The sequence below is a fragment of the Schistocerca serialis genome, chromosome 2 (genome assembly GCF_023864345.2).
Source record: "Schistocerca serialis cubense isolate TAMUIC-IGC-003099 chromosome 2, iqSchSeri2.2, whole genome shotgun sequence".
In the NCBI taxonomy this organism is placed as follows: Eukaryota; Metazoa; Arthropoda; class Insecta; order Orthoptera; family Acrididae; genus Schistocerca; species Schistocerca serialis.
The window spans coordinates 188404381-188426550 of NC_064639.1; the positions used below are offsets into that span (position 1 = coordinate 188404381).

General features: G+C 41.8%; 2 protein-coding genes across 34 annotated transcripts in view; one reads left to right on the top strand and one right to left on the bottom strand.

Moving 5' to 3' along the window:
* LOC126456897 (proline-rich protein 2-like) overlaps positions 1–22170 on the bottom strand; it is a 739962-nt gene that overhangs the window by 677293 nt on the left and 40499 nt on the right. For 9 of the 15 annotated variants that reach the window (XM_050092741.1, XM_050092743.1, XM_050092742.1 and 6 more), the window contains exon 2: positions 9325–9483. In XM_050092741.1, coding sequence (XP_049948698.1) covers positions 9325–9483 — 159 coding nt within the window. Of the gene's footprint in view, positions 1–6934; positions 7059–9324; positions 9484–22170 lie in introns of all 15 variants that reach the window. The other 6 variants (XM_050092744.1, XM_050092745.1, XM_050092746.1 and 3 more) reach the window with 2 other exon arrangements.
* Positions 1–22170, top strand: part of LOC126456902 (proline-rich protein 2-like) — a 494957-nt gene that overhangs the window by 324734 nt on the left and 148053 nt on the right. The gene's annotated exons all lie outside the window — the stretch shown is intronic.

The window sequence follows — 22170 nt, forward strand, 5'->3', positions numbered from 1 at the left end:
CTTTGGCCGTTGCGCTATCGGTGCTGTCGGCGAAAAGTGTTTGCCATGTGGTTACAGATGCGGCAGTTGTAAAAGTTTCTTACCTCGATCTCTGGTAAAGTTTGCGGACCCCATACAAACGCGGGGGTGTTGACCCAAAATACCTTAGATTCCTTCGTTTTTGGTTGTACACAAGCGACCTGCCAAATTTGAGCCGAATCGGTTTTCCGTATGTGAGGCCTTCCCCTTGTTAGACGCAAAGCTCAATTGCTAGTCGATCTAAATTAGCCACAATTAATAATAAATAGAGATCTATAAGGCGTACATTAACGGAGATCTTGGTTATATGACGCATACCTTAAGTTTTAGGGCCGGCCGCTTTGTGCGAGCTGTTCTAGGCGCTTCACTTTGGAAGCGCACGACCGTGACGGTCGTAGGTTAAAATCCAGTCTAGGGTGTGGATGTGTGTGATGTCCTTAGGTTAGTTAGGTTTAAGTAGTTCTAAGTTCTAGGGGACTGGTGACCTCAGATGTCAAGTCCTGTAGTGCTCAGAGCTCAGAGCCATTTGAACCATTTTAAGTTTTAGGAATCGCGAGCTATGTTATATAGATGAATTCACATTCTTGAGAAGATAACGTGTCGATGCTCTTATGCAAGGTAGCCTATGAAAGGGATAAAATAATAACGCAGATACTAGACTCGTATGAAGAGGACCAAAGTTAAGATGACCCTGTGCCCGTCAAGATTTCGGTTTCTGTGGATCCCTAACACTCTCAAGGCAAATGTTGTGAGACTGATTGTCAATACGACTGGTCCAATTCCCTTCCTCATAGCTATGTTAGTAGCGACCCCGTCGTCGACAGGAAAATAAAACTCAGTTTTCATTTTCTCATTTACTATGTTTGACTGGCCAGAAAAAAATTTCTTTCCCGGAAGACATTATGGGGAGAAAACGTTTCTCGATATGTCCGCTGTAGATAACTGTTTCCTGATTTCTCACAGTTATATATCCCACCTAACCACAGGGGAGACAGAGTATCTGATCAAAAGCGTTCGGACAGCCTTGCATAACACAGGAATGACCAATAGATGTAACGAGAGGCGGACGTGTAACCATAAATGAAGGCAGGGAGTATAGTAGTGTCAACAGGAAAGCAGAATGGGTCTGTCGGGAGAGCTCAGTCACTTCAAATTTGGACCAGGCATCAGATCTCACCTGAGTAACCAATCCCTCAGTAACATTTAAACCCTAATAAAGCACACTAATTTTAACGTGATGTTCAAGTGGAAACGCGAAGGAACAGCCACAGGTAAACTGACACCAGGCAGGACTTCGAGCATTGCAAAAGTGCCTGAAAACGGGGCGAGGATACACTCGTGAGTTCAAAAGCGCTACCAGAAGTTCAGCAAGTACAGTGACTGCCAGTAGGGAATGCAAAAGAATGGGATGCAATGGTCGAGCAGCACCTCATAACCCACACATTTGAGGTGCAATACACAGCGAATCTGCTGAATACTGGATGACCGGAAACAGGTGCTCTGGATCGAAGAATCATGCTACACTATGTGACTATATTGTAACGTCCCCTTAGAAAACTCATAAATGACTTTGCTGGTAAACTTCTACGTGATTTGATTTACAAACAGCTGAACAAAACTGAACCTTTTGAACAGACAGTTTTCTCGTTACTTATTCTGATCATCACTAAACTGACACACAATATTTCAGCGCAACGCAATCTGACTTTCAATAATACCTACAAAAGAATGGCTCTGACTAACAATAACCTTTACCTTTCATGAATCACTTTTAACAAAAATCTTCGTTACTCGAACTACTGCAATACAGCGAGCGCAAATACTGCCAGCTAAATAAAAGATGCTAATTCTTGAAGGCACTAACTACTGATAGGCATAGTTAGCACATGAAAGATTTTGATAGAGAACAAACAATGTATTTACCTTAATAATGTTGAGGTGGCATAATATATATATACATATTCATGACATCCAGTCTTACAAATTTCCTTTTTCTGACGGACGCACGGCCAGATCGTCCGCTCTCAAATCTCTGGTATCTCTCTCCCCACATCCACCACTGCTGGCGGCTCACCTCCAACTGCACAACGCTACGTGCTGTTCACATCCAACAGCCCAACAGTATATAAGCGAATATTATGAGTCCAACCAGCCACAGACTTCACACTGCACAGTCAATGGCGGCGTTACCAAGATAAAAACCGAAAGAGCCTTCTTACAATATGATGGAAGATTTGGATTTGGCGGAAGGCTGGATGAAGTTACCTGCCATCATGTGTCAACAGTGAAGCACAGAGGAGATGGTGTTACAGTGTGGTCGCATTCTTGGTGGTTGTACTTCTGGTACCCATATTACGCTTAGGAAAAGGTTGAATGTGGCATCATATGGACACACTTTAAGACATTTTTTACTGTGTACAGTAGAGATTCAGTTTGGAGACGATGGTCCCGCTTAAAAGACATCATTATTCCTGAAATGGACTGGCGTGCAAATACTTACGATCTGAACCCAGTGGAACAGAGTCAGAACGTCGAGACCGCCCTAGCCACCAGCGTCCAGCGTCACTATTTTCACTGGTATCGGCTCTTGAGGATGAACGGTCTGCCATTCCTCGCCAGAAATTCAGATACCTCAACGAAAGTGGAGTTCAAGACGTCAAAAAGGCAAAACCCTGCATATTAATGTGCACTGATAAATGTCCAGATATTTTTGATTGGACAGTGTATATTTAGTAGGGATAGATATAGTGCATTTGCCTCTTCATACACTCGCTCTTCGATACATTATTATCTGTGTTTTCGCCATGAATGCTCGACATCAACTCAGTAGCCACGCACAGATGGCGGGTGGCAGCACTAGCAGTTAAGCGTATATAAGGCGTGTCAGGGGGACGAGAATACAGTGCATCCGTTGTCGTTATGCGTTAGCAGGGCTATTTATTTAGGCGAACCTAACACTACGTTTTACTGACCTGTAACAGTTCTACTAAAGAGACGGCCTTCACTGTGCTTGTTCGTCCTGTACTGGACTATTGCTGTTCTGTATGGGATCCTTACCAGACAGATCAGGTCAAATAAGGGCAGCTTTCTACTATCGGAAAACAGGCGAAATACTGTCATGGATATGATAAAATAGTTTGGTGGTCATTAAGACAAAACGGTTTTTTGTTGCAGTGAGATCTTATAACGAAATTAAAATTACCAGTTTTCTCCTCTGAATGTGAAACCTTTTTATTATCGTCAACATGCTTAGGGAGAAATGATCATCATGATAGAATAACACAAATCTGAGCTCGTACATAAAGATGTGTGTATTATTTTCCCCCACATGCTGTTAAACAATGGAACGGTAGAGAAATATTCTGAAGGTTCTTCGAAGCATCCTTTACCACACACTTACGCGTGAATTACAGATTAGTTACGTAGATGTAGATGTTTTCTAAATCTACAATACTACAAACGTGTAAAGGCTTTCCATAGACTGTCTGCTGAGATTTTATAAGAACGAAAATATTTAGTTGTGATCTAATTTTTATGACTCAGTACTTTGACAGAGCTTTTCCTGGTGTCTCACACTTCCTTTTCCTCCGTAACGAAAGATAACATCTGTGATGAGATGCTCGTCCATTGCTGCTGAAATGAACGTTTTTTTTATTTTTTTTTAAACTTGTCCAAACTTATTAATCTATTTCAATGTCTGAAAACATTTTGTCACTGATGTGCCGCGATCAGTTATTTCCTGACAGTCCGAGCTATCTCTTTTCTCTTTTCTTGGACCTCATAAAAGCTCCGAACTTTTCAGTGTGATGTCAGATTTTGTACGAAACATCTGATACACAAGATTTGGCTGTATTATTGTAGCTTACTACTGACTGAGTACTCCGAGCACATATCCCAAAGTAAAATGTTGTATAATTTTGATTGTGTATAAATTAATAGGTTATGGGTTCATATGCTGGTTTGTGTAGTATTTGTGTGCTATAAACTAATGACATTTTCCAGATTATGTTATGATTTATAGATAACTTTCACTTATTGTTCCAGAGTTGCATCTCCGAAGTCGCCGTCATTAAAGGGCTCTGGACCTAGGTAATAATGAATATGTAGTTTTTGTGCGTCTTGTGAAATGAAATAGAAGAGACTTTCTTTTCAAAATAATAAACATAGCTTGTGTTTAGCTTAATTCTAAGTAAGGCGTTTTAAACTTATGTTCAAAAAAGTGTATTTACACAGGATGCTCATAAAACATTAGCTGGAAATATATAACCAACCATCTGTGTTACATCTTCCTACAGTTGGCGCACGTGGGACAGTTTGAGATGGCGAGTCTCAAGACTAACATAATACCTTTGTTGTTGCCTTTGTATTGTATCTTTAGTACACAGCACTTATGACATGCCTGAAAATTGCTTTTGTATGTACATCAAGCCTACATGGAAGTAATCAGTAACAAAATAACTACAGTTTTTTGTATGAATGTGGAGAACGCTCCTATCTGTAATGTGGTATAAGATAACATCAACTACGACGTCCTCTGCAAAAAAAGTTTTAAGCATATGAGGACCAGAAATCTTGTCCAAACTACGTTGCTCACTCTCTCAATTTGATTCCGTGTAATCCCATGGAGACACTTATTTAGTAAGTCAGAGTCAGACCAGTCTCTGAAAATTTACTTTATAATGCCCATGACAATATTTGGTAGGTAATTACGTGCATATACACGCTTTGCTCGTTGGTACCTATTGTCTGTCAACCAAGTGTCTGGACCGTTTAAACATAATCAATATAACTGTTCAAGGTTTGTAGGCAGAGCACATTATACGCTATGGAGTATACCATTCTACTGCCATATGCACCAAAGCGAATATTATTAGGTGTCTTGTTCTCTAGGAATTACGTATTCAGTAATATGTCATTCACAAACAATAAGAGGAGGAGGAGTGATGCGAGGAAAAATAAATACTAACACGAGCAAGATAGACAAAGCACGGAACCTGCTTAAAGAATTCATGAACTGTTGTTAAAATTTCAAACATCATTTCCCCCAAATATTCTCTTTCGCTATATAATGAACATTTTCCTGTCAACTACTAGCAATAATGACCAGCAATTTGCCGTATTTTTGCTGCCTATCAATTGGCACATTTTATCATTTTTTAATTTTTCTAGTTTTGCAAAAGTATTATCTGAAGAAAAATTACCATTTCTTTGAATTCCTTTTGGGAACAGGCGTCCAACAAACTCATCATCTCTCTATACAACATTATCTTTACAAGACATGCAGCACAATAGAATACGTTCCATTTATTTACCATGGCGGGGATAGCAGTGTTTGGGTCTCCTGAAAGAGTGCAGTATAATAACGTATTGTTTGTTCTTAACCGTGGTCCCATTCATGTTACATTAAAGTATGCTGTGCGAGAAAAATTGAGCCTTTAAATATGTGGACATGCATTAAGCTTATCTAGTGCTAATATCTTGCCCCTACATATAAATGGGCACCAGTACATTCACATATGCATTTCGAAAACGTAGTTCGGAAATTTTTGGAAGGCCAACCTTGAATTATTAGAAAAGTTATGGTTTGAGAATTTGTTACTGAAGTTTGATTACCAATTACATATTTCTTCTTTAGACTTTCAATAATTTTTCAGTCTACCCAATTTGATATGGATGGATGTGTATTACTCAGAGCACATATTGCTGAGAGAACCGTCAAGAATATTTCCGCTATAAAGAAGATGCATCCACTAATTATTTCCTTAATGACTCTCAGTCTGTTTTCTTTCCTATTTAATCTTTTACACTGAATGTAGTAGCGTTTACATAGCCATTCTGCTACAGACTGAAGGGAATGGTCATATCGGTCAGATTAAGTTTAGTGACTTCTATTTTTATTGGTGACGTTATTCTAAAACAATACTGAGTACACCATCTACTTATAATGATTAATATTCATATCTTCATGAAGGAAGCTTAATTTCTCATTCGCGACAGGTTCCCTGCAACTGGCAGCACGAACGGTCTAAAAGGGGTACGTACCCTTCCCTTCTGCCATTGCTACCGCTGGTGTAACGCTGAATTGCGGTTAATATTCGTTCTAGATGCTGTTATCTACGAAACATAAAGTCCAGATCCCAGATAAATACTGTTGTAGAAGGCAACTTATTAATCAAATAACAGAAGCATCATTAAATTTAAGAATCACACTATCAAACTAATTTTTGCTAATACCCATACATAAAAAGAGGTAAAAAATATATAACTGAAGGAGGAGTAAATAGGCTTCAAGGAAACCATCTTAAATCGCAAGTTGTATTACAGAGCATCAAATCCTTTTCGTTCAAAAGTTATGTATCAGTAATCTTTCACAGGGCTCTCTATAGATGAGAAGAGTGTTTTCTCAAAGTATGATATTTGCACATATCAGTTCATGAAGTACACGTAGTCTGTAACACGGACTCCTTCGGCAACGTACAGCATCTTTTGGAACTGCAAATGAAGTGGTAAAGAATTTGATGAGGTATGAAGCGATAGTAACTCCTGTAATAATTTTTAAATATTGGTACCACATTTTTGGAGAACTGGTTGCTTTTACAGCACACAGTAAATAAAACATTAATGGAGCTTTTTCATTGCTAGTTCAATCAGAATTGGTTTTTATGAATCATAAGAACACTTCCATCAATTAATTTGGTTAAAGTCAACTACAAAGGTAAAAACTGAAATCCTTTAACGTTCCCAGATGCGCTAATCTTGCACCAATAGAAAACACCACTCTAAAACAGGGGAGGCGGCCCTGGTTGTCCAGTTGGTTCAGGCCCACCAGTTGGTTGTGGCCCTCCAGTTGGTTGGGGCTCTCCAGTTGGTTCAGGACCTCCAGTTGGTGGGCCTGGTGGTCCAGTTGGTTCAGGACCTCCAGTAGGTTGACCTGTTGGATCAGGACCTCCGGTTGGTGTGCCTGGTGGACCAGTTGGTTGTGGCCCATCAGTTGGTCCAGGAGGGCCAGGCGGAGTCTCTTGGCTGCGGCATGCTGATACCTGTATTTGAATGTCATATTGTGAACTACGTCATATATGTAGATGGAAATTAAGTGGTATTCCATCTGAATGGAGATTAAGATTCCGCTAATGTAGTTTTGAAACAAAGACAATAAATCGCAGAAATTATGATGTGTGACTATTCGGACTGTAACTTCAGAAGCGTATTTTTACACTGACACACATTAGAAGCCAGTCTCATTATTTTATTGCAAAATCTGAATGAATGAATGTGTTCAACCGTTATTGATGATTACTTCAAGTAAGCATAACGAAATGTATGCACTGATGCCAATTGTAGTTAGTACCAAGTCGTTATTTGTGTTTCGCCAGAAACACATCACTGAGTTTGAACAAGGTCGTATAAAAGGGTTTCGAGAAGCTGGATGTTGCTTACGTGACATTGCAGAAAGACTTGGCAGGAATGTGGCCACTGCAAATGATTGCTGGCAGCGATGGTCGCTAGAATATCCAGTAGCAATAAATTGGGATCCGAAGAGCCATGTGGTACTACCGAGGGGAAAGAGCATCGTGCACGGTGTCTGGCTCAGCCACATCGTACTGCATCTGCAGCAGCAATCTGAGCAGCAGTTGGCACCACAATAATAGAACGAACTGTTATAAATTGGTTAATTCAAGGACGGGTCTGTGGCACACGGTCTGTGGCGTCCACTTGACTGACCCAAAACAACAGCCATTTGCGACGTCAGTGTTGTCAAGCGAGAGCCTGCAAGGGGGCAGGGCAAAAGTCTGTTGTGATCTCTGATGAAAGCTGATTTCGCTTCAGTGCCAGTGATGGCTGTGTGTTGGTTAGCTGGAGGCAATGCGAGGGCCTGCAGCCTATCAATTGCCGTGCTAGACACACTGGACCTACAACTGGAATTATGGTCTAGTGTGGACTGCCACTCTATATGGCAGCACCAGCACATGAGTTTGGTGATTCGACCTGCAGTGCTGCCATTGATGAACAGCGTTTACCAAAAGGACAATGCTCGTCCACATACTGCTGTTGTAAGCCAACATGCTCTACAGTGTCCACATGTGCCTTGGCCTTCTCGATCGCCAGATCTGTCTCTGGTCGAGAACGTATGGGACGTCATCGGCTGACAACTCCATCGTAGTCCACAAACAGCATTAACCGTCCACGTATTCACCGACCAAGTGCAACAAGCGTGAAGCGCCATCCCAAAAACTGACATCCGCACTTGTGCAACACAATGCATTCGCCTTTGCGTGCTTGCATTCAACAGTCTTACGGTTACGCCGGTTATTAATGTACCAACATTTCATATTTGCGATACCTTATCTCGCACTTACACTCACCTGTCGTCTTGCAATGAAAATGATTTAAATATGATACGTAGTTAAATCTATTCCCGAAATTTCTTTACTCTGTGTTAATTATTTTTTGTTGTTGCGGTTTTCTCTTAACGTCGACTTGCGACCATACGGTGTAATCACTGTTGCCTCAGAAATCGCAATGGAGCAAAATCTCTAAGTGTTTCAGGCATTCTTCAGAATTTCTTGAAGAGAAGCAAAGTCTGTACAAGGTTTGTCCCATACGGGTTGTCTCTTGAACGAAAGCAACTATGCCTGGGCACATGCCGTGACTAGCTTGAAATCAAACACGTGGACAATTCTTTTCTAGAACAAGTTTTAGCGATTTGACGACATAACTGACATCCAAATCAATGGGACACACCAGTTGAACAACGTGTCAATGACAGATTTCAGTGACAGTTACTCATGGGTGTATGAATGTTCTGTGCCTTGTAATCAGGTGGGACAGGGGAGGGGATGTAGAACCCCAAGAGCGTTGAAATCAACATCTTAATTTTCCTGTACTTTGTATTAATTTATTGTCGAATCTTTTTGGATTGATGTCGTGCGATTTAGGAAATCCCCTTTAATCGCGTGTGAATGGTCAGACAGTGATTGCAACTGTCACCCTCTCAAACATTTGTCCAATAAGAAGAAAGATGATGATTATTTAGTGAAATTATGGATGTATAGCTTATAACGAGTCACACGTAGTTGAGAAATTTTTAACAATCTCGTACACTCTCTTCACTTATGCGTTAGAACTAATTTGAAGTCGCTTACAGATCCGAAAATGTTGGAAATAATTTTCCACCCTTACATTCGAGAATACCATGTTGTAGGTACATTTTGAAGCATACAGTGTTTGCAAGTTAATATAGAAATAAGTACCAGTAAAGATACGTTGAGCACAAATTTCGATAAAGTCTCAGTCCTTACTACTCACCACAAGACAGAGGAGAAGAGCTGCCACTGTCGCCCTCATGGTGATGGAAGTGTTGTTGTGAACATGGGCTGCAAAGCTTTTATAAGGCTCGCCACTGCGTGATGTGGAGTACTCGTGATTCCGTGACTCTTCAACAAAGGGACGAGGAGAGACTGCAGTCTAAATGTGGCAGTGGAGTATCTGGTTATATCACAAGGTCACAGAGCACAGCTGCGACGAACTTAATATCTTACTGTCGCTCAGTTTTTCATCGACACCCGCTTGTTCCTAGATGTCTGCCTCAAAGAAATAAAGAACCAACAAGGCATGACGAGAGTACTCGTACATGAAACTTTTTGTGCCCTGACAGAACAAGAGATAAGTTATCCTTACCGAGTGAGGTGGCGTAGTGTTTAGCACACTGGCCTGGCATTCGGGAGGACGACGGTACGATCCCGCGTCTGATCATCTTGATTTAGGTTTTCCGTGATTTCCCTAAATCCCCTCAGGGAAATGCCGGGATGGTTCCTTTCAAAGGGCACGGCCGACTTCTTTCCCCATCCTTCCCTAATCCGACGGGAGCGATGACCTTGCAGTTTGGTCCAATTAACAAAAACCAACCAACCAACCAAGTCGTCTTTCGCCGCACACTCCTTCATCGACCTGCTGATTCTCGAAGCTCAACCTAACTCCAGTGTGTAAATTGGGAGATCGTCTGTCACATCGACGGGATGACGTATAACATTATCTTACATATGTGACTTGATGAAGTCACCCGTTTAAATGACTAATATACCTGTAGCTGCCTTGTAGAAGCTTATATTTGAAGTAACTCATCAATGCAATTTGTAGGATAGACATCCTGAAACGCATAAAGCAACCACGGTTCTGCAGGTGTTCAGGACTTCGACGACTGTGGTTAAAAACCCTGGCCCACCGTATAGAGTTACGTCGTCCGTGTTTGCGATAAAGATGAATGCTGATGTAGTTCCTGTGGTAAAAACACGCCACAGTTACTGCCCAGGTTTTTTCCATTTCAAGCTTGTGGCCTGTCCCTAACACGTTGTCGTGAAGTTAACTCCCTATCATTCTTTCCATCCTCAGCCGCAGAACAGAGGTTCCTTTGCATATTTTTATGCTGAACTAGCATTAAACAATCGCGAATCCTCGATATATAATTACTAATCTATATTTCGCAACTACTCCTGGGAATTTGTCTCCTGGTGCACAGAAAATGGCATAGCCAAGCTCTTTTAACGTATTAGAGTATGAGGAATGTTCTTCTTTTCCTTTCGTTTCGGCCTTCGTGGCACCACATGTAGCCACGTCATGAATTCCTCTTTCTACTCCTGCCCATGTATCCTCTTCATCCTTCTCTTCCGCCCTTCTTTCGTGAACGTCAGTATCATTTTGTCCGCTCCAATGGTGACCATGTGTCGTATTCCTGGCCTTCTCTGCCATCGATCTCTGGTGCGTTGAAAAATATATGTGTGCACATGCCTCCTTAGTTTCCAAACTTCATCCGCGATTTCGACCAATACTTAACAACCCAACTCCTAATTACCTCACGGCTCGTCATACCATTATTCTCCTACATTCTTTTTTTTCATACTATCTACATTCATCCTTATCACATATCCTGGAGGAGGAGGAGATTAGTGTTTAAGGTCCCGTCGACAACGAGGTCGTTAGAGACGGAGAGCAAGCTCGGGTGAGGGAAGCATGGGGAAGGATATCGGCCGTGCCCTTTCAAAGGAACCATCCCGGCAATTGCCTGAAGCGATTTAGGGAAATCACGGAAAACCTAAATCAGGATGGCCGGAGACGGGATTGAACCGTCGTCCTCCCGAATGCGAGTCCAGTGTGCTAACCACTGCGATCACATATCCCGCAAATCTTACAGTTTTCTGTTTGGTTTTCCTGATACAAGTTGCAGGCACTGCGCCTCCAATGTGATAGAACAGAAGTATCCGATCTATAGGAGGTGTCATATATGGAGGGCTGCGAACGTCCGTTGTCTTGGCACTACTGCACGCTCCGTGTTGTATGTCACCGCCAACGGTAAACAATCTTTCTTGTCTCCACAAAGTTCATCTCGCTGACTCTCCGTTTTGCAGGGCGGAGATCTCCAGCAGTAGATGTCTGGCATCTAGTCCAGCGAATTCTGGCATTCTTCACACGTGCCACTCTTGACAGACTTACACCACAAATGATACCTATGTTCCAAGATTATGTGTATTACCGGCAGGCGAACAGTCACTGCGTGAGTTGGTTTCACACAGTGAGTTCACTCGAAGAAAGAAAAATTCTGCTCTGCTACATACATAAACAAACCACTAAAACGCAACCTGATCATTAGAATAAAAAACCTCTCTTACAAGCATATGATATCCTCTCGCTCCTTTCCTTTCCACCTTTGTTATGTTTAGGTACAGCTATTGGGATACGCGTAGTTAGGGGTACATGTCTGAAGTGGCGTTATTGTTACTTTTTCTTTTAAGGTCAAAGTGGTGGTGGCAAATAGATCCTTCTTCTCTTGTAGTATAAACAGGAAAAAAAGGATGCCTCGCTGCCATCTGTAATAAAAGACTCTGTGGGAAGAAAAAAGTATAGAGTTTTTGACTAGTAATGAAAAAGTCTTGGATTCCAGATGCCAGCCTCTCCACTACTTAAAATTTTGAATAAAAATCATCAGCAATGGCAGCCGAATAAATCTGGCATAAGAAATCACCCTTGTTCTGCCAACTTCATTGTTAAAGAGGATGGAGGTGCGGACAGAGATCCAGGGCACTCTCTCGCCCCATGGTGTAGGAGACTGCCCCTAAAAGACGGAAGAATCAGCAGTGATCACCGATATGAGGATGCAGAATCCAATGGAAACCACTGCGCTAAGGACACGTAATGTGTATCCCTAGTACGTGAGACCAGTACTGAACAAGTGTCATGATGATCTCTCTGTAAGCAAAAGATTTCGAACAGTCCCCCATCCAGATCTGCCGAGGGGAGATGACTGTGAGAAAATATTGAATGACCAATGAAAGATTGACGTTCTAAGAGTCGGGGTGTTGAAAGTCAGAAGTCTCAACATGTTAGTTAAGCTAGAAAGTCTAGAAGAGATAGGAAAATTGTAATTTTGAACTGGTAATTAAGTACGTAATGGGACACGAAAATCTAATAGTCATTGAGGATTGGAATGCGGTTGAAGGGGAAGGAGCTGAAGAAAACTCTACGGGAGAATATGGGATTGGTAGTTTTGCAATAAATTTCGGCTAGAAACAGCAAATAAGTACTTTCTTTACGAACCACAAGAGGACGATTTGCACTTGGATAAAACGGGAGATATAGGAAGACTCCAGTTAGAGAAAGATCAGGCAAAGATTTCGAAACCAAGTATTGGACTGTAAGGTGTACCAAGGAGCAGATACAGATTCAGATCACAATTTGGTAATGATAAAGAGTTGCCTGACATTTAAGAGTCTATTGATGATGAATCAGTGCATAACTCAGTAGTCAATTCAGTTGTAGAGGAAAGGACGATTATAGAAGGAATTCACAGAAGCTGGAAAGAGAAAGATTGGTGCAAGGAAGGTCTCTGCGAGGAAGCCATGGCTAACACAAGAAATAGTTCAGTTGGTCGACGAAAGAGGGAAGTACAGAAAAATTCACGGAAATTCGGGGATACTGAAATACAAGTCACTTAGGGTGAAATAAATAGGAAGTGCATGGAAGCTAAGGATAAATGCGAAGAAATCGAAAAATAAATGATTGTTGGAAAAACTGACTCAGCAAAGAAAGAAGCCAAAGCGATCTTGAGGGAAATTAAAAGCAAAGACGGTAAAATTGAGAATGTAGTCGGAATATCACCCTTAAGCAAGAGCCTACAAGCTGCTGACCGGACTAATAAAATAATAAATACGTAAAATAATGGAAAAAAAATGAGGATCTGTTAGATGATGATCTGTTTGACTTTAGCGTCCACGATGTAAAATGAAAAAAACATGTTCGTAATTCTGAGAAAAATGCGGGTGAGCTATAGGGAAAGACGAGTACTATAGAGTATGTACAATAACTATGAGAGAACAATAAGACTGGTAGAACAAGAAAGAAGCGCACAATTTCAATAGAGTGTAAGACAAGGATGTAACCTTTCGCCCCTATTCTTCGATCTGTACGATGAAGAACCAATGACAGGGAATCAAAGCTTTAAGACCGTGATTAAAATTCTAGGTAAAAGGATATGAATGATAAGATTCGCTAATGACATTACAGTCTTAAGTGAAAGTGAAAAAGAACTACAGGGAGTGTTAAATGGAATGAACAGTCTAACTTAATACGCAGATGATAAGCATTTCAGCACACACCCACAAAGTAGGTGGGAGTAACAACGCATACATTCTACATATATTTACCAGATACCGTATTTGAAGATTGATTTGTCATATGAAGATGATGTCATACGTCTCGTAAGAAGGGGAAAAGTCTACCAGCATGTTTTGGAATTCGACAGTGGTGGTATCATGGCATTTCAAAACTGTAGTTTATCGTTCCGCGATATTCCTGCTCTCAGTGATCGGTACGACTGACGTGCAGATATGGAATCTATGGGTTCAAGAGAGAGAGGCTGAACACATTACGTGGGATCAACGGCTTCATCTTCTCATAACTAGCTCTATAGAGTTCAAGCACATCGCTTGGTCGACTGTGTAAGATAGCGCAGCCATGTCTCGCAGTCTCAGTCGGTAAATGGGCTCGTAAACAGCAAGGCAAGTGTTTAGACTGAGAGCACTAGTGCCTGGTAGCAGGACGACCATTGTTGAGGCTTCCCGTGAGGTGGCAGCAGCGAGAGGTACGCCGACAGTGGGCACTCAACATCATTACCGGACAGAGGGGTGACTCCACGTCGTCCTAATGGCGAATTTCAGTTGTGACGATAGCATAAAAAAATGGCTCTGAGCAGTATGCGACTTAACTTCTGAGGTCATCAGTCACCTAGAACTTAGAACTAATTAAATCTAACTAACCTAAGGACATCACACACATCCATGCCCGAGGCAGGATTCGAACCGGCGACCGTAGCGGTCGCTCGGCTCCAGACTGTAGCGCCTAGAACCACACGGCCACTCCGGCCGGCGAAAACATCAAGTTAGACATATCTGTATACTGAGACACCAAGGAGAACGAATGTTGCCAGATTGCATTCTAAATCGTCATACAGTGCCAAACACATGGCGTAATTGTATGGAGAATCTCTGGGCAGAGAACAGGATAACTTGTGGTTTACGTGACTTGTAATTTAGACCTCAAGCATGACATTACTAACGTGTTAAGGCTAGTGCCATTTCTCTGCCTCTGAGGAGGCCATGGCGCAATTTTTTAACAAAACAAGACAACACTGAATGTTGCTGTCATGTCTGGTGGTGTTCGACTGCTTCTCTGACCAGCGCATTTTCCAGATGTCTCATCCACTGGAAACATCTGGTCACGGGTTGCTGAGACGGCCAGTAACTACAATTGATAAACTCTGGCATATATACTGACGCAAAGAAATCGTAATACCAAGAATGATTTTTGTGGCATGCATGCTTCTGCATCTGACAAATGCTGTCTATTCACATTTCGCGCAGTTCCATACGAGTGACTCCAGCAACGCCACTACAAGGATGCGAATCAGGTTTGCTTTAATGGCAAGCTGTAGTGGTCGTGAGTTTTCATTACGTTTGAGATAGGACGTGGTGCGTTGATGTTCTTCAAGAATGTCTGTAAGGCAACAAAGACGCCAATATTAACACATTACAGAGTATAAACGAGATTGTGAAACAGGGCTACAAGAAACTGAATGATACTTCTGCGATACTACAGAAAGGCTTGGCAGTAATGTAGCCACTGTACATGATTGTTGGCAGCGGTGGTCACGACACTGTACGGTCGCAAGATGACCAGGTTCCGCTCGCTAGGTTGGCACTACCGAGACGGAAGACCATCGTGTTTGGTGTATGTCTCTGGCGCTGCAGCAGAAATCTGAGTAGCAGTTGGAACCACTGTGACACCACGAACTGCTATAAAGCGATTACTTCAAGGACAGCTCCGAGCCAAGCGTCCTGTAGAATGCATTCCATATACCTCAGACTAGCGCCATGTGCGATTTCTGACGTGTCAAGCGAGAACTTGGCGGGCAGGGTGAAGTGCGAATGATGGCTATGTGTTGGTTAGTAGGCGGACAGCTGAGGGCCTGCAAGTTGCCTATCTGTGCATTACGCGCACTAGACCTACACCTGGAGTTATGGTCTGGGGTGGAGTGTCGTTTCATATGACACCACGAGCACTGTCGTGGTTATCCCACACATCCTCACTGCAAATTCGTAGGTCAGAGAAGTGATTCGAGCTGTTGTGCTGTTATTCATGAACAGCATTCCAGCGGATGTTTTCCAACCGGATAACGCTTATCCATGTATTGCTGTTTTAACCCAATATCGTCTCCTTCATGGACATATTGCGTTAGCCTGCTGGATCGTCAGATCTGTCTCCAATCGATCGCATATGGGACATCATCGAACGACAATAGCATTAACTGTCCCTGTATTGACCAACCAAGTGCAATAGACGTGGAACTTCATTCCAGAAACTGACATCCGGCTCCTGTACAACACAATGCATGGACGATTCTGTGCTTGCATTCAATATGCTGGCGGTTACACCTGTTATTAATATACTAGTATTTCCCTTTTGCAATGACTTATCTCACGCTTACATTACCCACTTAAATATGTTACTCAGACAAATGCATTCCCCAAATTTCAATACTCTGCGTTAATTATTTTTCACTGTTGTGATTTTTTTCTGCCCTTGTAGCTGAAGCAGCATAGAATGACGAATCCTTGTCTGTCATTCAAGTTCTGTTCGATTCGATGCCTAGCTGGAATGAGCAATTGTTACTACCAGAGGTTGCACTCAATCCACAAAATTTTTCACTCTGTACTTCTCTAAATGATCTACAATTTGAATTTCCCATTTGTGTGTGTGTTTTCCTACTAAACTGTATCTATATAAGTAAAATTTCGTAATTTGCTCTGTTCCTGCTCTTGCAGTTTTAATGGCCTGAGTGTATTGTACACGGTGACTCAAAGATAAGTTTGCATTCGAAAATGCACAAACTCACGGAATAATGTAGGTAACGAATTAAAACTTGGCAAAAATACCTGAAATGACATGGGGTTTCATTGAAAGCAACAACGACTGAAAACTCCGGACAACAGAGGACACTGGGTAGAAGAAAGATAGTGACGCAGCATAGTCGTGAGAGGTGAAAGGTAAGCCGATATGCTACAGAATCGCATCATCCCTAGCCTGGCTGATAAACATCTGCTGAACGATAGAACTTTTTTGTAGAATGGCGCTCCCCCCTTTATTGCTACACTTGTGAAAAATCTCTTGCGCACATCGTTTAGTGCGGATGGCGCGCTGAGTCGCCACTTCCGTTGTGCTTGGGCTCCCAGATCCACACATCTCAGTCCGTGTGATTATTGGTTGTGGGGTTACATGAAGTCACAAATCAACCGTCTTATTAGGGATGCTGAAGTACAATATTTGATGGAAATTTTCCACCACATGTTCTGATGTGGTGTATCCTGCTATACACAACGTTGTCCCTCTTGTACGAGTATTAGCGATCAATGAAGGCCGACATGTTGGGAATTTGTTAACAAGAACATTACCTTTCGCTGAAAGTCAGTTGTTGGCAGATTCTTTGTTTCTAATTTCAATCATGAATGTCCATTTTTACCTCTCTGCCTTTATTATTCCGTGAAGTATTGAACTGTCAAACGATAACGGAATTTTGCACGATCGTCCGATTCCTCTATGTGCATCAGAGTTTTACATGGATTCTTTGCAATCAAGCCAGCTGCTGACCGCAACTTGCTTCAGTGTTGGAACACATACTCGCATGCCTCAGCTCACAAGAAGGATTGGCAGGCGAGATGAGCAGGTTGCTAAAAGGTTTTGTGCACAAAAATGACCGTTGGCTTCCCTGCAGCCACCTATAGCTCCACTGGATTGCGACAGGTTACGCCATTACCCTTGCATGGCATATGATCATAGCTGACGATCAGCCATAGGCGTCACAAACAATGTCAAAGATTCTTCAAAATGTTTTTTGGCATAACCAAGAAGCACTGTTTGTCTATTTCAACGAATAATACTACAGAATTGACAAGCTGGAAGTCAGTGTCTGAAGGCTGTAGCTAAGAAACAAACAAGTTGGTAACATAAAATGAAAATGCTGGGTCTCGTTGCGACTGTCTTGAAGCAATGTTCAACTAACAGTTCAGTTCATCCACCAGTTCATGGAGTTTAAGTTCCACAAAATATCTAAGTTCTTCCGACTAGACATGGAACAGCCAATAGCCAATGTACTAGAAGAATAATTCAAGCAAAGTTTTACGACATCCACAACCAAAATACAAATCTGTGAGTGGCGTTATGGCGTTCTCCGAAACAGTGGTGGACATGGCGGTGTCGGCGTGGGCTTGATATTCTAACTGTCATCGTATGGTCGTGAACTGGTCTAAGTACTATCTGAAAGCGAGGATATCTTAGATCTATCTATTTTCATTCACGTGTATTGTGGAAAGAACTAGGTCTTCCCGACCCAGGACCTCTTGTGGCGCTGCCATTACCGCCTAGTAGCAAACTATGAAAACTGCCCTTCGGCGAGAAGTGGTTGCGTCGCAATTTGGCAGCCCCCGACACTGGTAAGTATGATGTTTTGTCGACCTTCGATACCAGTGACACATGTGTGTGGTATGATGTGAAGCCCCCTTGGATGGTTAATTCCGGACTGGGTGGGCAATTTGTTCAAAACGTTCAAATGTGTCTGAAATCTTACCTGCTAAGGTCATCAGTCCCTAAGCTTACACACTACTTAACCTAAATTATCCTAAGGACAAACACACACACCCATGCCCTAGGGAGCACTCGAACCTCCCACGGGACCAGCCGCACAGTCCATGACTGCAGCGCCTGAGACCGCTCGGCTAATCCCGCGCGGAGATGGGCAACTCTCGAGGTTCTGTACATGCAGGTTTTTTTGTTTTCTTTTGAGTCATCAGCCTTCTGATTGGTTTGATGCAACCCACCACGAACTCATCTCCGGTGTCAAACTTTTTCTGTCACAATAGCACTTGCAACCTACGTCCTCAGTCATTTTCTGGATGTATTCTAATCTCTGTCTTCCTCTACAGTGTTTGCCCTCTACAGCTCGCTCTAGTAGCATGCAAGTCATTCCCTGATATCTTAACAGATGTGCTATAATCCTGTCCTTTCTCCTTGATAATGTTTTCTCCATATTCCTTCTCTGATTTTGCGCATAACCTCCTCATTCCTTATCTTATCAGTCCACCTAATTTTCAACATTAGTCTGTAGCACCACATCCCAAATGCTTCGATTCTTTGCTGTTCCGGTTTTCCCACAGTCCATGTTTCACTAGCTTGTTCCAAACGTACATTCTTAGAAATTTGTTTCTCTAATTTAGGCAAATGTTTGATATTAGTAGACTTATTTTGGTCGGGGATGCCCTTTCTCCGTCCATCACTGTTTATTTTGCTGCCTAGCTACTAGAATTCTTTAACTTCAGCTACTTCGTGGTAAGTACATGCTGGTCTAATTTTCTACTTTTCATTGCTTTCGTCTTTCTCCGATTTACTCTCAATCCTCATTCTGTACTCGTCAGACAGTTCGTTTCATTTAACTAATTATTTAATTCTTCCTTATTTTCACTCGGGATACCAATGTCATCAGCGAATCATACCATTGGTAACCTCCCACTCTGGATTTTAATCCCACTCCTGAAACTTTCCTTTATTTCCGTCATTCCTTCTGTGATGTTCAGATTGGACAGTAGGGGCGAACGACATCCCGGTCTTACAACCATTTTATTCCGCGAACTCTTTCTTGGTCGTCCACTTATATTATACCCTCTTGGCTCTTGTACACATTGTACATTACCCGTCAGTACTTCCAACAATAATTTCTTTTTCGATTTCTTTACATTTCTCCTCCTGTCATTTCGTCTTAGCTTCCCTGCACGGTCTATTCATTTCATTCCTCAGGGAATTGTATTTCTGTGTTCCTGAATATCCCTGAATATTTTTGTACTTCCTTCTTTCATCGCTCAACCGAAGTCATTCTTCTGTTACCATGATTTCTTCGCAGTCGCCTTCATTCTACCTATGTTTTTCTTTTCAACTTTTATGATTTCCGTTTTTAGAGATGTCCATTCCTCTTCAAGTGTACTGCCTACAAAGCTGTTTTTTATTGCTGTAGATATAGCCTTAGAAAACTTCAAGCGCATCTCGTAAGCCCTTACTTTCCGTATCCCACTTCTTTGCGTATTGGTTCCTACTGACTAATCTCTTAATCTCCAGGCTACTCTTCATCACTTCTAAATTTTGATCTGAGTTTATGTCTGCTCCTAGTACGCTTTACAGTCCAACATCTGATATCAGGATCTCTGTCTAATCATTCTGTTTCACCTGGCCGTTTCCAAGTAAGCTTCCTCCTTTTGTGATTCTTGAACAGAGTGTTCGCTATTACCAGCTGAAACATATTACAGAACTCAATAAGCTTTTCTCCTCTCTCGTTCCTTGATTCAAGCCCATATTCTCCTGTGCCCCTTGCCCTACAACTGCATTCCAGTCCCCCATGACTGTTCGATTTTCATCTCCCTTTACTTAGTGCATTCCCCTTTTAATATGCTCAATAGTTTCTCTACTCTTCATCTTCAGCTTGCGACTTCGGTATGTATACCTAATCTATCAACGCTGGCACTGAACAGTGCACCGTAACACTCTCTCTGCCCTAGCTTCTTATTCATAACGAATCCTATTCCTGTTATACCAATTCCTGCAGCAGTTGATCTTAGCCTATACTCATCTGACCAGAAATCCTAGTCTTCTTTCCATTTCACTTCACTGACCCCAATTATATTTATATGGAGCCTTTGGATTCCTTCTCCGTGGTCACCTCCTCCTTGGCACACACCTCCTGCGGATCAGAATTCCGAACTATTCCGGAATCTTTTGTCAGTGGAGAGATCATCGTGACACTTTTTTTCAATTACACCCCACATATCTTGTAGGTACACATTACGTGTATTTGATGCAGTGATTTCCGCTTCATTCTGCATCCCTGTGCTGTTGATCATTGCTGATTCTTCCGCCTTTATGGGCAGTTTCCCATTCCAAAGTCAAGAGCATGCCCTGCACCTCTGTCGATTCCTCCGCCCTCGTTGAAAAGGTCTTCAGCAGAATGAGGGTGACTTCTTATGCTGGAAGTCTTCGGGCGCCAATGCTGATTATTAATCAAAATTCAAGAGGTGCTGGTTTCGATCCCGAAACCTATGACATTTAGATCGAGGTCGCTACGCCGAGACCACGGGTGCAGGTAGACTTACCAGCCACTAAACGACACAACTTATTTAAAATATTGCAGAAACTGGATGCAGAAGTTTGTTCAGAAATTAAGTAGGTAAAAATACAGGATACCACATTGCAGATGACAGATACGTAGTCTTCAGGGCATGCTGTTGGCGCAAAACGATTTCTTTTTGAGAAACATGCAGAAGCACTGAAGAACTGGAACAAGGTCTACGAACCTGGCTATATCGAACAATTTAAGCACAGTACTAAGTAGAATTTGAACAAGTATACAGAAGTACTCAATCGTTGTCAAAAGGGCACATCCAGTTTGTTACAGAATTGAATAAACAGACCAAGAGGTACGACACAGTTAAAATGACTAAAAGTATAATTATAAAGAAAGATTTAGTTCTTCGACAAGAGACACGGTGCTTTGTAAGAGTTCGTCATTTGAGTTGCAAACAGCACACTTACAAATCTTCGTAACTGTGGTCAACAGTATCTCCGAATACTACTATCTGATAACTTTACTTATCGAAGCTAATATCACTAGTGTAACGAAGATAAGTAAGAGCTAAGATACAGATGAGTGAAGAATTTGTAATGTATGAGGATATTGAGCTAGACGTTACATTAGAGTTGAAGGAAGTGGCACATCTACAGAGGTTGTCACTACAGCGCACAGACTGCAGTAACCAATCTCGCAACTCGATGAAATCAGCAAATCAATGAGTTAAGCGAGACGAAATCTTCAAAGGTCCCTCAGAATTGGGTACTGTCCGTTGGTGCACGGCATACATCGAAGCAACGAGCCACAGGAACGAAGCTCAAATCACACATTAATATAATATTTCTCATAATCATACACATATTGACGCATATAATCTTTGATGACAATTTTTGTTTGTTGTAAAGCTATTTTAGTCATACTGTAACTATACTTTCGTGCATAGAACCATCAGTCTAATGTTGGATGTAATACTGGAATGTAGGTTCTACACCACATCCAACTTATATGGCATATCATCGTGGAATGTAACCAGTAACAAGGTTTAAACCATGTAATTTGCAAAAACAGTTCATATGTTACAGTTGGGAAGAAATTAATATGAAGAGATTATTATCATCACCATAAACCATTTCATCTCGATTCACGGTAATGGTTTCCTTTAGATTTCTTCATGCAATATGATTTTCAGCTATTTCCATCCGTATTGGTTATGCATGTTTTCTAAGGTTGCTGGCTCCATATGCAGCCCGATTCTGACTGTGAAGTGGCACTTCCAACAATGCGAAACTCCGTACTGTCTCCACAGCGTACTCTTTTTTTTTTATACAAACTGCAGCGTGATCTTCCCAATTAACATCCATATCACCTGATGTAACATAAGTACGTTATTGCTTTTCAAGTAGGTGCTACTTGTGAAATCATCTTTAGATGTACCAAATTAG